Source organism: Setaria italica, chromosome VIII, assembly GCF_000263155.2.
Source record: "Setaria italica strain Yugu1 chromosome VIII, Setaria_italica_v2.0, whole genome shotgun sequence".
Classification (NCBI taxonomy): domain Eukaryota; kingdom Viridiplantae; phylum Streptophyta; class Magnoliopsida; order Poales; family Poaceae; genus Setaria; species Setaria italica.
The window spans coordinates 26,983,713-26,997,386 of record NC_028457.1 but is presented as its reverse complement, the minus strand read 5'-3'; the positions used below and the strand labels follow the sequence as shown (position 1 = coordinate 26,997,386).

At 41.6% G+C, this 13,674-nt stretch overlaps 2 protein-coding genes across 2 annotated transcripts; both read left to right on the top strand.

Moving 5' to 3' along the window:
* Positions 1-4,590: 4,590 nt before the first annotated feature.
* On the top strand, positions 4,591-6,624 carry LOC101757524. Its single transcript, XM_004979329.4, has 4 exons — positions 4,591-4,926; positions 5,070-5,128; positions 5,995-6,112; positions 6,271-6,624. The coding sequence occupies exons 1-4, from the start codon at positions 4,739-4,741 to the stop codon at positions 6,350-6,352; spliced, it is 447 nt and encodes a 148-aa protein (XP_004979386.1). The 5' UTR covers positions 4,591-4,738; the 3' UTR covers positions 6,353-6,624.
* Positions 6,625-8,861: 2,237 nt separating this feature from the next.
* LOC101757138 lies at positions 8,862-13,568 on the top strand. The gene is made up of 15 exons (XM_004979328.4): positions 8,862-9,191; positions 10,294-10,388; positions 10,463-10,576; positions 10,688-10,792; positions 10,879-10,950; positions 11,243-11,355; positions 11,459-11,590; positions 11,676-11,744; positions 11,858-11,945; positions 12,044-12,115; positions 12,199-12,299; positions 12,458-12,575; positions 12,655-12,714; positions 12,922-13,032; positions 13,205-13,568. Exons 1-15 carry the CDS (start codon positions 9,014-9,016, stop codon positions 13,313-13,315), a joined length of 1,539 nt encoding a protein of 512 aa, XP_004979385.1. The 5' UTR covers positions 8,862-9,013; the 3' UTR covers positions 13,316-13,568.
* The last annotated feature ends 106 nt before the right edge of the window (positions 13,569-13,674 follow it).

Genomic DNA, 13,674 nt, shown 5'->3' with positions numbered 1-13,674 from the left:
TCTGATCAAGCTACTAGCAAATAAACACAAATTAAATGTTACAAATTAGTCCCCATGGATTAATAGCTAAGTGATGGCTCAACCATATCATTAGAAGCTTAAGAAATCAATAAATACATTCTTTGTAAGATATATCAATCCTAAAAAAATCAGTAAATATGTTCTTGGTAAGATCTATCAGACATTGTCAGAGTGAAGCTAAAATACAATACTCGCTACCTTAATCAAGCAGCACACACAACGGAGATCCATGTATATCATTAATTGTTTCCAAATATCCTTGGTATGAGGAGGTCGTCTATGGTATGACCATTGAGGGAAAGTTCGGTGGTGAAAGGAATCGGTGCTCATAGCCTAAGAGGGGGATGGGGTGAATTAGGCAACTTAAAAGCTAAACCTATGGCTTCCACTAGTTGCATCAAAACATAAACTAGATCATGATATCTAGATGTGCAATCTACGGTTGATCAAGTATGAAACCCTCATCCTAAAATAAGTTTTACAACCTATAGCCAATCCTATCAAGATACTACTCTAGGAAAGTAAAGGTATAGAAGTTGCAAGTATGAAATGTGGAAACGTAAGTAGGGGATGAGGGGAAGTAAACTCTTGACACAAGGATTTATCCCGTGGTATCGGAAGGAACTAAGCCACCACTAGTCCACATTGTTGAAGAACTCACATAAGAGTATTGCTTCCCGATCACCAAGCCTCTCCCAAGGTGCCCCTTGACTTGCCACAAAGGCTCGGCCACTAAGTCTCATGCCAAGTCCCTCGGTCATCTTGATGCCGTCCCCATTAAAGAGCTTCTCCACGAAGGAAGAGGGTCTCCACGTCCCCCGCACAAGGTCGTCGATGCCACTCCATACCAAGCTGGAGGGTCAAAGACTTGCCGGCGAGCCACCAAGTCTCCAAGGCGCCAGCACACCTCTTGTACAACGGTGGTTCACTCTAGAACTTGATCACAAGATCGGCACACCTTGCACTCACTCCTCTCTAGTTCTATCCTAGCACTAATAACTCTCCTAAGCTTGTGCCAATCCTTTGATGGATCACTTAAGCACTTTTTGTGGTATGGATGTGTTCTTGATGAGTCTTGGTCGTCAATGCATCCCTAGACACTCCAGCTTCTCCAAATGGGAGAGTGGTGGGGGTATAAATAGCCTCAAGGGCTCAAAGAGTCGTTGCTCCAACAGCTAGTGAAAAAGGATACCATCGGATGTTCCGATGGTTTATTTTTAGCCTGCATCGGAACCTTCGGTGCAACTAGCCGTTAGCTCCCCACGCACAAGTTCCTCAGGAATTCATCCGACGCTTTATCTGATGCCTGCATCAGATCATCCGGTGCCACTGTTCACGTCACATAGCCGTTGGATCCCCCTGACGCCATTGCTCCGACGCTTTCTCTGATGGTGCCATCGGATCATTCGGTGCTAAAGGGTTTTTGCCCAAAACCTCTCAGGAAGTTTCTGAAGTAAATATGCTTCGTCCGACGCTTCCCTTGGCCTACCATCAGATCATCCGATGCTATAGAGATTTCTTCACCTTTCAAGCCTGCCCCTCAGAATCCGTTCGATGCTACTAAACGTGGGACCATCGGAACATCCAATGGTTGACTTGACATAACTTCTTCACAGCGTACAAATTCCTCCGACGCTTGCTCTGACGCTATTCTGGGGGGCATCGGAACATACAATGGTGTTGTTTTCTTTGATTTCTTTGTTGCCATGCTTGCTTTTAGTTGTGGTTGCTTCCTTAGGACCTATAATACCTTCAAGGCATGTTCTAACCAACTTGTTAGTCCCAATGACCATGTTGTCACTCAATCACCAAATCATAAACTATGGCTTAATGGGGTCATGTTCCCTACAGGCGGTGTAGCGCTTCAACAAAGAACAAGAATAAGATGTGATGCTCTAGAGATAATGATCCAATTTTCAGGGTTATACGGCTATAAGGAGGTGTCTGCAGGCACAGATGGTTTATTGACACCTATAGAGATGTTGCCACTATAAAGAGCAAGGTCAAAACTACAATTAGAATATTTGAGGAAAAACAACATCGGTATGGTCATAAGGCTACCCTACTATTCCAAAATGAAATGTGATGAGGTAGTGCATACTTTTAGAGCAATGATCATGGAAAAAGTTGACCAAAAGAAAGGAGAACGACTAGGATCAAAAGAAAGGAGATAAATATGACACAATGGCATGGCCATGGTAGAGCTATGATGATATTCCAATCTAGCAGTGAAAAAAGAGCGTTAGATGTCAAAAGGAACTGATTACAAGAGGATGATGAACATGGATAAAAGTATTAGGTTGGCCATGAAGAAGTGCAGTTTGAATACAATAACATTTGAAGAAGACCTCCACTATCGAAAGATAGAAGATGAGACCAATAGAGCTAAGAAGTGGTTTTGATTTAGAATGCGACGAGAGAACTCTCAACTTGGAGAGCGAAATGACAATGAGCATATGGGCAACAGGGCACGGCAATGGTAAGCTCTCTATTGTGCATCCATGTCGAAGCCACAATGTGATCCTAACATGGTAGGGAGATAGAACATCACCCTAAGGGCTGAAAAACATTTGGAAAAGAAAAGATCATGTAGTCAAGGCATAATAGCCATGTCATATAGAACAAAGAAACTCTATATCGATGCTTGGCATGCATGCCCATCCATATGTAGAAAGATGTAGATAGTGTTCAACGAGAGGGGATGACGTGCATTCTCAATGATTGCGGCATAGGGGGCAAAGCTCCTTGGGAACAGAGCAAGTTCAAATTGGCTAGAAAAGGGCTATATTTTGCAAGTGCAATAATAAAACTGATGAATTTGGATAATTCTTGGAGCAAAAAAGGTACAACAGCTGTAAGACAAAGGGAGCATGCATGCATATGGAGATGTAGCAATTGGAGATCGGAGAACAAAGAAAAAGAACAGAAAAGAGATATTGGAATACAATAAGAATTAAAGAGGATGCAACCAGTTCTCATTAAGGTTTCCATTCAAATCAAAATGAAACTCTAATTACTATGTGTAGTAGATGCTCACTTAGATCTTTTAAAAGTCTAAGGATAATTTATCACCATAGCAAAATTCTCAAACAAAAATGAACATAGCCGGTCAACAATTTAAAAATTATATTCATGTTAAAAATGAAAACAATGTTTATATTATGTTCATTAAATACAAATATGTTTGTACATAAGGTATTCCCTATTCTCTTGAATTCATGTTCCCAAAATAACATGCATAGATTAACTTTGAAAAATTTCTAATATTGTCATAAAAATACTAGCTACCTGCACTATTAGCGCTGGTCACCTTGCTAATATGATGATCTAACAGTGTAGACTAATCCAAAGAGTCCATGTCAAATATAACTAATTAATATATTTATTTGAAATTTTAAAAAGTAAGTAAATTAGAGGGCTACGAATTGAAAGTGAATGAATAGATAAATAAAGAAAAAACATCGTGTTCCTGTGAAATCATAATTGGCATGTTTCACGTATAGATTTTTTTAAAGAAAGCAAGTAAATTAGTATGGTATGAATTGGAAAGAGAATGAAATATATAAATAAAGAAAATAACATAATGTGTGACGGTGTTGTCAAATGTCAACATATTAGAGCTTGAGTGGATCAAATACTTCCTGACATTGCCGCTGCTGAAAGAGGAACTCACGATTGCAATTAAGCAATATAATTGTTGTTCCCAAATGAGGCAGGGAGACAGATTCGGGTAGTAGTGTATCATTGCCATGGGAATGGATGGTATACTATCAACACCTAATTAAACAAGGTTCTCTCAAGTAGGACAACCAATTTTGTTAGTTCCTATACGGAGACAGATGTGTAAGAGATAGCCAATGGCTCCAGCACAGTAGGGAGATAGGCACAGTTCGGCAATGGCACCTCTATATCGAGTTCTGACCATTGATGCAAACTATATTCAAAGTATTCTCTTCTATATTACTTTTCATGTCACAAATATAATAATAAAAATGATGATACTTTAGTCAAGACCATTCAGGAAAAAAATGATAATGAAAAAAAGAGTTGTTCTATTTTTTTCAAGTTAAATTTAGTCTAAATATTAGCATGGAAAAATCTAGCTACCCGCGCTATTTGCGCGGGCCACCTTACCAGTTGAGATTTATAGCATAGTAGATGAGTAACTAGAATGAAGTGGAGGAGTACGCCAAGCCAACTATAAATACATAGCCTGTTCGCTTCAGCTTATAAGCCGGCTGAAAAGTTGAAACGGCTGATTTGTTGTGAGAAGAAAATACTATTTGGTGGCTGATAAGCCGGCTGAATAAGCTGAAGCGAACGGGCTACATGATTCCTCTAAAATATTGAATTAGCCAACCTAAAATTTTAAGTCGGGTTGAAAAAGACAGAGAGCCGAAGGAACCGGTGGTCCAGCGCTCGGTTGGCGGCGCGCCAAGTGGCGAGGGCGTCCATACGAAAGGGATAGCGAGCGAAGGGTCGCCATGGACGCCACGCAGCTTCCACACTGCCCGCTCCCCCAGCTTCCACCTCACCTCCCGCGCGCACCAAAAGGCAAAAGGAGGAAAAGGCGACGCAGACGCTTGCAAACCATCTGCCACCAATCTGGCCCCGCCCTCTTATCTCCTCCGCCTCCGCCTCGCTCGCCTCCTCCTGCTACTTGCATTGCTCCAGCGCGTGCCGTCCGCAGGCCGTCCAGCCCTCGCGCGAGCCAGCGATGGCCATGCAGGCCCCGGCGTCGTCCCTGGCGCGCGCGCCGGCGGCGCCGCTCCGGTCGTCCTTCTCGGCGCCGTGGTCGGTGCGGATGCCGGCGCCGGCGCGGCGGCGGGTGGCCAGGGCCGCCACGGCCGCGCGGATCACCATGCGGGTCGCGTCCAAGCAGGCCTACATCTGCCGCGACTGCGGGTGAGTGAGCTTCCTACTTATTTGCGTGCAGTCTGCTGTGTGTGTCGTCTGGTGTTGCCAGCCGCCAGCAGCCCACCGGAGGTGAGCCCCTGCAGATGACGCCGCCGTGTCTGAGCTCGATCTTTCCTCCATCTGCCCTGCAGGTACATCTACAACGACAGGACCCCGTTTGACAAGCTGTCCGACAGCTACTTCTGCCCCGGTGAGGATGAACTCCAGAATCCTCTGCTCCTGCTTCCTCTCTCTGTTTTTCTCATTCTCTCACTTGATGCACGCACCCATGGCAAATAGCTTGTGTTTCCTCTTCTTGGCTTTCAGTTCAGAGCCTGTGCATTTGTATGATTGAGAATATTTACATGCAAGCACGGTTGCAAACTTGCAAATGCACGACAGCACGTTGACAATGAACATACTACACATAGAGGAGTTGAAGCCTTACGAAGCGTTAGGCTAATCCCAGTGGGAGTTTCATAGAGATTTTATGCATATTTAATACGGTGACATATCAGTATATGTGATGACATGGCAAGATAATTATGAAGTGAGAGAGTGAAAGAGTTTCATCAGGATGAAACTGTGTATGCACTGTTTCCAAGGCTATGAAACCTGTTGAAACTTGCATTGGGGGTTATAGAATTTCATTTCATTTGACCATATCTAATCACATGCCTCGCAATTAAATGGCATGGTCATCCTATGAAATCGTGAAATGAAACTCTGCATTGAGGTGTATTGTTTCATTCATTAACTCAAACATCTTTTGATGACATGTCACTTTTGGAAACCGCGAGACGAAACTTCCCACTAGCAATTAATCACGTTGATTTCCATGAAAATTTGAACAACATGGCAAGAATTTGACGAAATCACACAGTAACACGCACTAACTCACACGTCATAAGCATACCTCACTTGTTTAAAAGACACAATGTTAGCATGCATAGCAATGTTTGTTACATTTTCATCCCAAAAAAGTTTGTTTATGTTTGCTTACCTATGACTGTCCACATGGAAAAAGTATATACTTCTCTCCAATGATTGAGCAATCTCTGTCCATTGTTGATGCAGTTTGTGGAGCTCCGAAGAGGAGGTTCAGAGCATACCAGCCGGCGGTGTCCAAGAACGCGAATGCCACCGATGCCCGCAAGGCGAGGAAGGAGCAGCTAAAGAAGGACGAAGCAATCGGGTAATATATTAAACTTTAAACACACAAAAATTATTTAGAACACGTTAAGAAGGAATTGAAATTTTTGAATATGCATTAAGCTTGTGCAGTAGTTAATATATTACTATGTAGGAATCAATAATCAACTGACTGATTTTGCATTTACTCTGTTCGAACAGGCAAGCCTTGCCGATCGCCATTGCCGTCGGTGTAATTGCCCTGGTCGGCCTCTACTTCTACCTCAACAGCGCCTACAACTAGAGGAACAAACATGCATCAGAGACGATCAGTCCATTTGGTGCTGGGGACAGGATCGATTCTTTCCATTTTGCCCTTTCTTTTTGTCGCTGTACATGTTTTTGCCATGCTACATGCATACTACTAGGGCTCCAACCTCCAAGACTGTAATACAAGTCGTCGTTTATCCTGAAATACTATACGTTAATTACTCAACTGACACTTGACAGCTGATTCAGGTTTTATTTGGGATTTCAACTGGAATAAATCATCTGAAACAAGTGGCTTTTTCTTCAGCTGTACGTCAGTATTAAACGAAAGTAATGCCATTTCAAAGTGGAAAGCAAAAAAGGAACAAAAATGCTACTTCAGGAAAATTAGACATCCCTTTGCTTAATTTAGAGCCATCCATATCTGTAGGATGCATGTAAGAGTCAATATGTTCTATAATTTGAAACACATAAAGAGCATTCGTAGTTGCTTACCTTGTGATGGAGAGGGGCTCGAAACTAAATAAATTGCTCGATTAATCCCTTGTTCTCTAAAAAAAAGAATGAGGACAAGTTTAACATTGAGTTGCATGAGCCAGCCAATTACTTGCAAAATGTTAATAAGGTGGCGAGGGAAATCGACAACATTTGACCATCATGCTTTTCATAATCCACCTGAATCTACAACATTTCACCACTAAACTATTCATGTAAATCACATGCAAGTCAAGCAAATCGAAACACTCTGGGTGTTGAATGAATTCGCCAAGTTTCTTGTCTACGAAATCGTGTTCAAGTCTTCTTGGACCACAGTCTAAAAGACAATTGATCAAGTGCGACTAAGATGGAAATAGTTGACACAGTTTTTATTTTCTCAATTTGTTTGTGAGTTGTTTGGTACTTTCCTCTTCCTTGTGGAATAACAAAGTTCGATCATATAGTTGGCAAACAAACAGGTGTTGTGCCTTCTCTTCTTTTCCATTAATTAGCAAACCAAGAAGGTGATGGCTTAATTCGTCATTATAATTCCTAACAAATTTGACTCAAATATGAAATATATGCATTAGTAAATTAGGAATAATTTGAATGTCTCGTGGAAACATATTGAATTGTGGTGAAAGGATCTCTAGCCTAGTGGTTAGAACACCTAAGTAGCATCTAGCAGGCTTGAGTTCGATTCCTCATCGAATCGAATTAAACAGATCTGAAAAAAATATAAAAAATAGGTTGGGATTTCGCCTACTGATTTCGGTAAAAAAAAAACATAATGACCTGTGGATGTATAGCTTTTCCCTATTATATAACAATATTTGAATTGGGCTTAGAATGGGTAAATCGACCATGCCGTCATCAAGTTACAACAACGACGGTGACCAAATCTTGCAATAAGTGGCAATACTAACAAGAACCGAGAAGATCATTCCCGTCCTCTTCAACGTTGATGTTGGAAATTAACCACTAAACACGTATTGCTTAGAATAATTTTTGTTATTAAATTAGTCAATCAGTAACAATTTGGCCACTCTAGAATAAATTTGGTTATTAAAATAGTCAATCAGTAACAATTTGGCCACTGAATTTGAGATCATTTACATCGCAACTTGTGGAAAAAAAAATGAATTACGCACTCGTGCGGCCGTGCCTTCTTTTCCGTTGCATCTTGAAAAGCGAAAGGTAGTACTCCATCGTGAAATTGAATTGGACGCGATTTAATGAAAAGCGAAAGGCAGATGATGTAACATGAAGCAATGAGCGGAGCTCGGGCTCCGGCGAGGATTAGCAGCTGCGGCAGCCGGCAGACTATGGTCGGGATTGCTCCGACGGCTCTGTTCGGCTGCAGGCCAAGGACGCCGCCTCCAGTTGGAGAACGGGGCGGCAATGGGAGCAAGGGCCCGGGGCAGTAGGCCAAGAGCGACGGGGCTGAGAGGAGGGAGGAGGACCGTGATGGAGGGGAAGATGAACGAGAGACGTGGATTCATTAATTGACCCAAGGCATTAAACTACTGCCACATAAGCAAAACCAGTTTTGTTTAGGGACAAAAGGTTTATTAAGCACCGGTTTTGAAATTCGGAGGGGTTAAATAACTTTGCTTATAGTTCAGGTAGTAATTTGGACCTTTTCCAATAGCATATAATTAGAGTCTACTCCCTCTGCCATAAACTAGTTTTGATCGGTTCATAAATTTTAGTGCATAACAAATTTTGTAAATTTAGAAAGGCTGAAACGAAATTTGGGACGGTGGGAGCCATGCAGCGGGATTAACCTCTGGCACGTCTCGCACAAATCAGCGTCGCATCGTATAGGTGCGTGCATTCAATTACAACGTAGAGTAATGTCCACGCCTTCAATCTCCCTTTTGTCTTGAGGCTGTCGGCAACTGAAATCCTTATTAATTTGCCTAGACGCTCCCGATCTCAGTTTATCTCGCTAATCACACCACCCCCCATGTTTAATGAACGCTTAATCTCCCATCCAAATCTGGAACCAACCCCGCGACAGGCCGCGCGCTCCTCGTGCCGCCACCGCGAAAAGGCGCGAGCCACCACACCACCCCGTTCACCCCGCTCCCTCTCTCCCGCATCGCATCGACGCTCGCCGACGCCATCCTTTCCCCCCGCCTCCACGGCTCGAACAATCGAATCCGATCCCGGCCGACCGCGGCTCTATACATCGCGCCGGCCGCCCGGCCCGCTGATGGAGGAGGCGGAGGCCGGGGACGACGGGAGGCCCGCGACGGCTTCGGCGGCGGCGATGGAGGCCAAGGGGAAGGCCAAGAGGGACGGGGTCGTCAAGGAGGTGATACGGCTCGAGCGCGAGTCCGTCATCCCCATCCTCAAGCCCAAGCTCGTCATGAAGCTCGCCTACCTCATCGGTATCTATACCATGCTTAACCCCGCCCCGTCCATCGTCGCCGCCCGTTTCGTGGTCCGATCATGCTTACGGCTGCGCGGGCATTCGCCGGGGGATGGATTTGGGTCGCTCGCGGGGCATGGAGGCGTTCCGTTTCTTAGGAGATGGGGGAGATGATTGCATCGTAGTGTCACCGGGAATCGTATCTGCGTGCGTGTGTCTCATTCTCTGATCATTTGGTTCAGTTCGTTTCTTTATCATTTTCCTTGCATTGCAACAACCGGACCTAGGGCCGTGAATTATGGGGCTGTTTGGATACGAGGTGCTAAACTTTAACAGTGTCACGTCGGATGTTCGGATGCTAATTAGGAGGACTAAACATGAGCTAATTATAAAACTAATTGCAGAACCCTGTGCTAATTCGCTAGACGAATCTATTAAGCCTAATTAATCCATCATTAGCAAATGGTTACTGTAGCACCATATTGTCAAATCATGGACTAATTAGGTTTAGTAGATTCGTCTCGCGAATTATACTCCATCTGTGCAATTACTTTTTTAATTAGTCTATGTTTAATACTCCTAATTAGTATCCAAACATCCGATGTGACAGGTGTTAAACTTTAACAGGGCGTTCCCAAACACCCCCTATATTGGAACTAGAGTACTAAATTTCTATTGAAGGAAAATGCGAGTAATTTATTTGATAGCTTTGGGAGCCTTAGGTTCGTAAATTGTCCGGACATTACTTAACTGCTGAAGTAGAAAAAGGAGCACAGGTTTTATTCTTAAAGTTCCGTTTATTGCGGCTGTCATCATATATTTCCTTTACCGGTACTAAATATATGTGCGTTTTCCAAGTGATATGTAATGTTACATCTCTCACAAAATGCATGTCAATTTCCATCAATGCTTCTATAGATAATGTGAATCTTACATAATTTTTAGTTACCTGTCAATCCTCACATTTTTTTAGAGTGATTTCGTGCCTTTTATTTCTTTCAGAAAAATCCAAGTTACTTTACCTTCTGCAGTACTATTTCTGACTATCTGAAATTTCATAATTGAAATGGTGTGAATCATTTGGCTGCCATAATGCACACATGCTCTTGATAACTCTGCAGAGCGCGACAATGACCGTGCCGAGTTCATGAAGCTATGCAAGAGGGTGGAGTACACAATCCGTGCTTGGTATCTTCTCCAATTTGATGATCTAATGGTTTGTACCTCTTTTCTATTCATTTATGACAGTCGAAGTCGATCGACTATCTTGATGTTTGTGCTGTGATGCAGCAATTGTACGCATTATTTGATCCTGTTAATGGTGAGAAGAGTTTGGAGCAGCAGGGCATGACATCCAATGAGCTTGATACTCTAGAACTCAATTTCTTAACCTACATTTTTCAGGTTGGCTCACTATCTACTTCATTTCATACTAATGAGCATGATACTTGAAATTTTAAACGACGATAACTTGTACTACCTATGTTTCAAAATACAATTGGTGATCTTAAGTAGATAATGGAAAAGAGCAACTTCAAGTTGCTATCCGACGAAGAGTATGAGGTAGCCCAGTCTGGCCAGTATCTTCTGAACCTCCCCATAAAAGTTGATGAATCAAGGGTATGAAGTCACTTCTGTAAAATTCTGGATATGAATGCTGACAATGTAATTTACTTCACTTTCATCTACTATTTGAAAAAATATAGGTAGACAGCAAGCTTTTGACAAGGTACTTTAAGGACCACCCACATGATAATCTACCAGCATTCGCTGATAAGGTACTTTTTTGTTTCTTGTAGTTCACTCTACGAGTCATCTTTCCTTCGCAAACTGCACAATTACTTGGTCCATGCTAATGATTCATAAATTGAGTGCTGCATGTAAAAGACAGGAGCGAATGAAAATTGGAGAAACTAGTATATTTGTTGTATTTATTTCATAACTAGTCTTTCTTTGGTACCATTGCTCAAGAGGACATTCAAGTTAGTTAGCATGCCACTGTTTTTTTTTCTTTTTTTTAGCCCTGCGTAATAATTTATAGATATTTCATAATCAACCACATATTTGCAGTATATCGTCTTCCGTCGGGGTATTGGAATTGATCGGACAACTGACTACTTCTTCATGGAGAAACTGGATGTCATCATATCTCGAGCATGGAGGTCATTGCTCAGGGTAACAAGGTATCACGTCTCAAAGTCAACTGTTTTCACTTTTGCTGAACTGAATGGGTTTTCCTTTGATAAAGCATCATATCCAATTATCCATGCAATGCTTTCATATCAGGATTGATAGATTATTCTCGAAGAGACAAGTACCGTCAAATAAAGACAAAAAGAAGAGTGATGAAATTAATGAAGATGCAGAAGAACCAGATCTCTATGTTGAGCGTGTTCGTCTAGAGAAAATGGAGCTAAGGTTGATTAAGGCTTGTTTCACAGAAATTTTGATAAACTAAAGTTGAACTTATTTTCTAATGTGTTATATATCATTTTTATGGCAGCATAAAGAATCTGTTAAGAAAAATGACCATTCAAGAGCCTGCATTTGAAAGGATGATCGTGGTGTATAGGTATGTATTTCTGTACTCATTTTTTCCATTAGTTTTCTTAAATCTTGAAGTAATCTCTTATATTTAGATGTTACACACCTACATAGTAGCTTTTTCTGATTCTAACATTACAGGAAGGCTAGCACAGAAAGTAAACCAGATCGTGGGATATATGTAAAGCACTTCAAGCACATTCCAATGGCCGATATGGAGCTAGTCCTGGTAATATATATGTTACAGGAAGTGCAATTTCTGTCACTAAATCTGGGCATGTTCTGTTTGTTCTCCTAGAGTACCTTACATCAGTATTTTTGTTGCAGCCAGAGAAGAAAAACCCTAGTTTAACACCAATGGACTGGGTTACATTTCTAATATCTGCCGTGATTGGATTGGTATGTCGTCTCTTATGCTTTTGGTATTAAACAGGCATACTACTTATTTATCTTCAACCATCTGAATAGTGGTTTCCTTTCAGGTCACTCTAATAAGTTCTCTTGAAATGCCAAAGGCTGACATATGGTTTGTTACAGCTATCTTATCTGGTCTGATTGGATACTGTGCAAAGATCTACTTCACGTAAGTTATTTAATTTATACCTCATAATAAAGCATTCTTTTGCTCATATGACACTTTAAGTATCACTTGAAGGTTCTGAAGGAATAGTACATTTTACCAACTTGGTCAATTTCCTAGTACTACACTGATATACAATGAATTTATCTCTTTCCAAACAGATTCCAAGCAAATATGGTCACATACCAAAATTTGATTACAAAGTCAATGTATGATAAGCAACTTGATAGTGGGAAAGGAACACTTCTTCACTTGTGTGATGATGTGATCCAGCAAGAAGTATGGAACCATCACAAGTCCTTGAAAATTTAACTTGCCTAGCATGTGCCACCAACATAATTTAAAACTGTTTTTGCAGGTTAAGGAGGTTATCGTTTCTTACTATATTTTGATGGAGCAAGGAAAGGCCACTATACAGGTAACCATATCTCCTTAGTTTCTGCATTGCTTTCAATGACATTTCTGCCACATCTTGTGCAATCAAAGTTCTGCTTGGGCAGTATATTAGTGCACAGCTGCAGTGTTTGTCCTTTTTTATTGTCATATGGGGGAGCAACCTCATGTTACTGAGAAAAAGGACCTTTACAAATGACTTGCTGATATGATGTATCTTATATCCTTCCAGGATCTTGATTTACGTTGCGAACAGCTCATCAAGGAAGAGTTTGGCGTGGAGTGCAACTTTGATGTTGTGGATGCTGTAAAGAAGCTAGAAAAGCTGGGTATTGTTTCTCGGGTAAGTTCTTTTTGCAAACTCAAAATTATCACCAAAAAGACCAGAAGGAATGGGGATACAACATGTATCTTCTGAGTAATGTTTAAGGCGACTACGGTGAATCTTCCACAGCCGAAGCATCTGCCAGTTCAAATTTTCTGAACCTAGGTCCTTACAATAATTCTCTACTCAGGACTCAATTGGGAGGATCCTATGTGTTCCATTGAAGCGGGCAAATGAGATCATAGGGACAACTACTGAAGAAATGGTGATCCGAGCCCAGCAAGCCCCGGCTGCTTCATAAGTTCCACAACATGTCAGTGATAATTCATTCACTGTCGCAAGATTTCACGCTGCAAAGCCCATCGTGTCTGTCCAATCTCCTGTGCAGTTTTCCTGGTGTATCATATCATTTGTTCATACAGGCTGCCTTATTCTTCCATTTGTTCATTTTTTTGTAAATAAGAATGATATCATGATTTTTACAGCATATGAGAAGTGGAAAAAGTGAACTGTACAGCACTGAATTAACATGGACAAGACTATAGTTTATGCAATTTCGAAAGGAACATGATCCTGCTTTCTGACAATGGCACTTGTTCACATTTTCAAAAATAAAAGGTTTCAGTATGAATGTTTTACCTTGCCACCAAACAGAAAAAC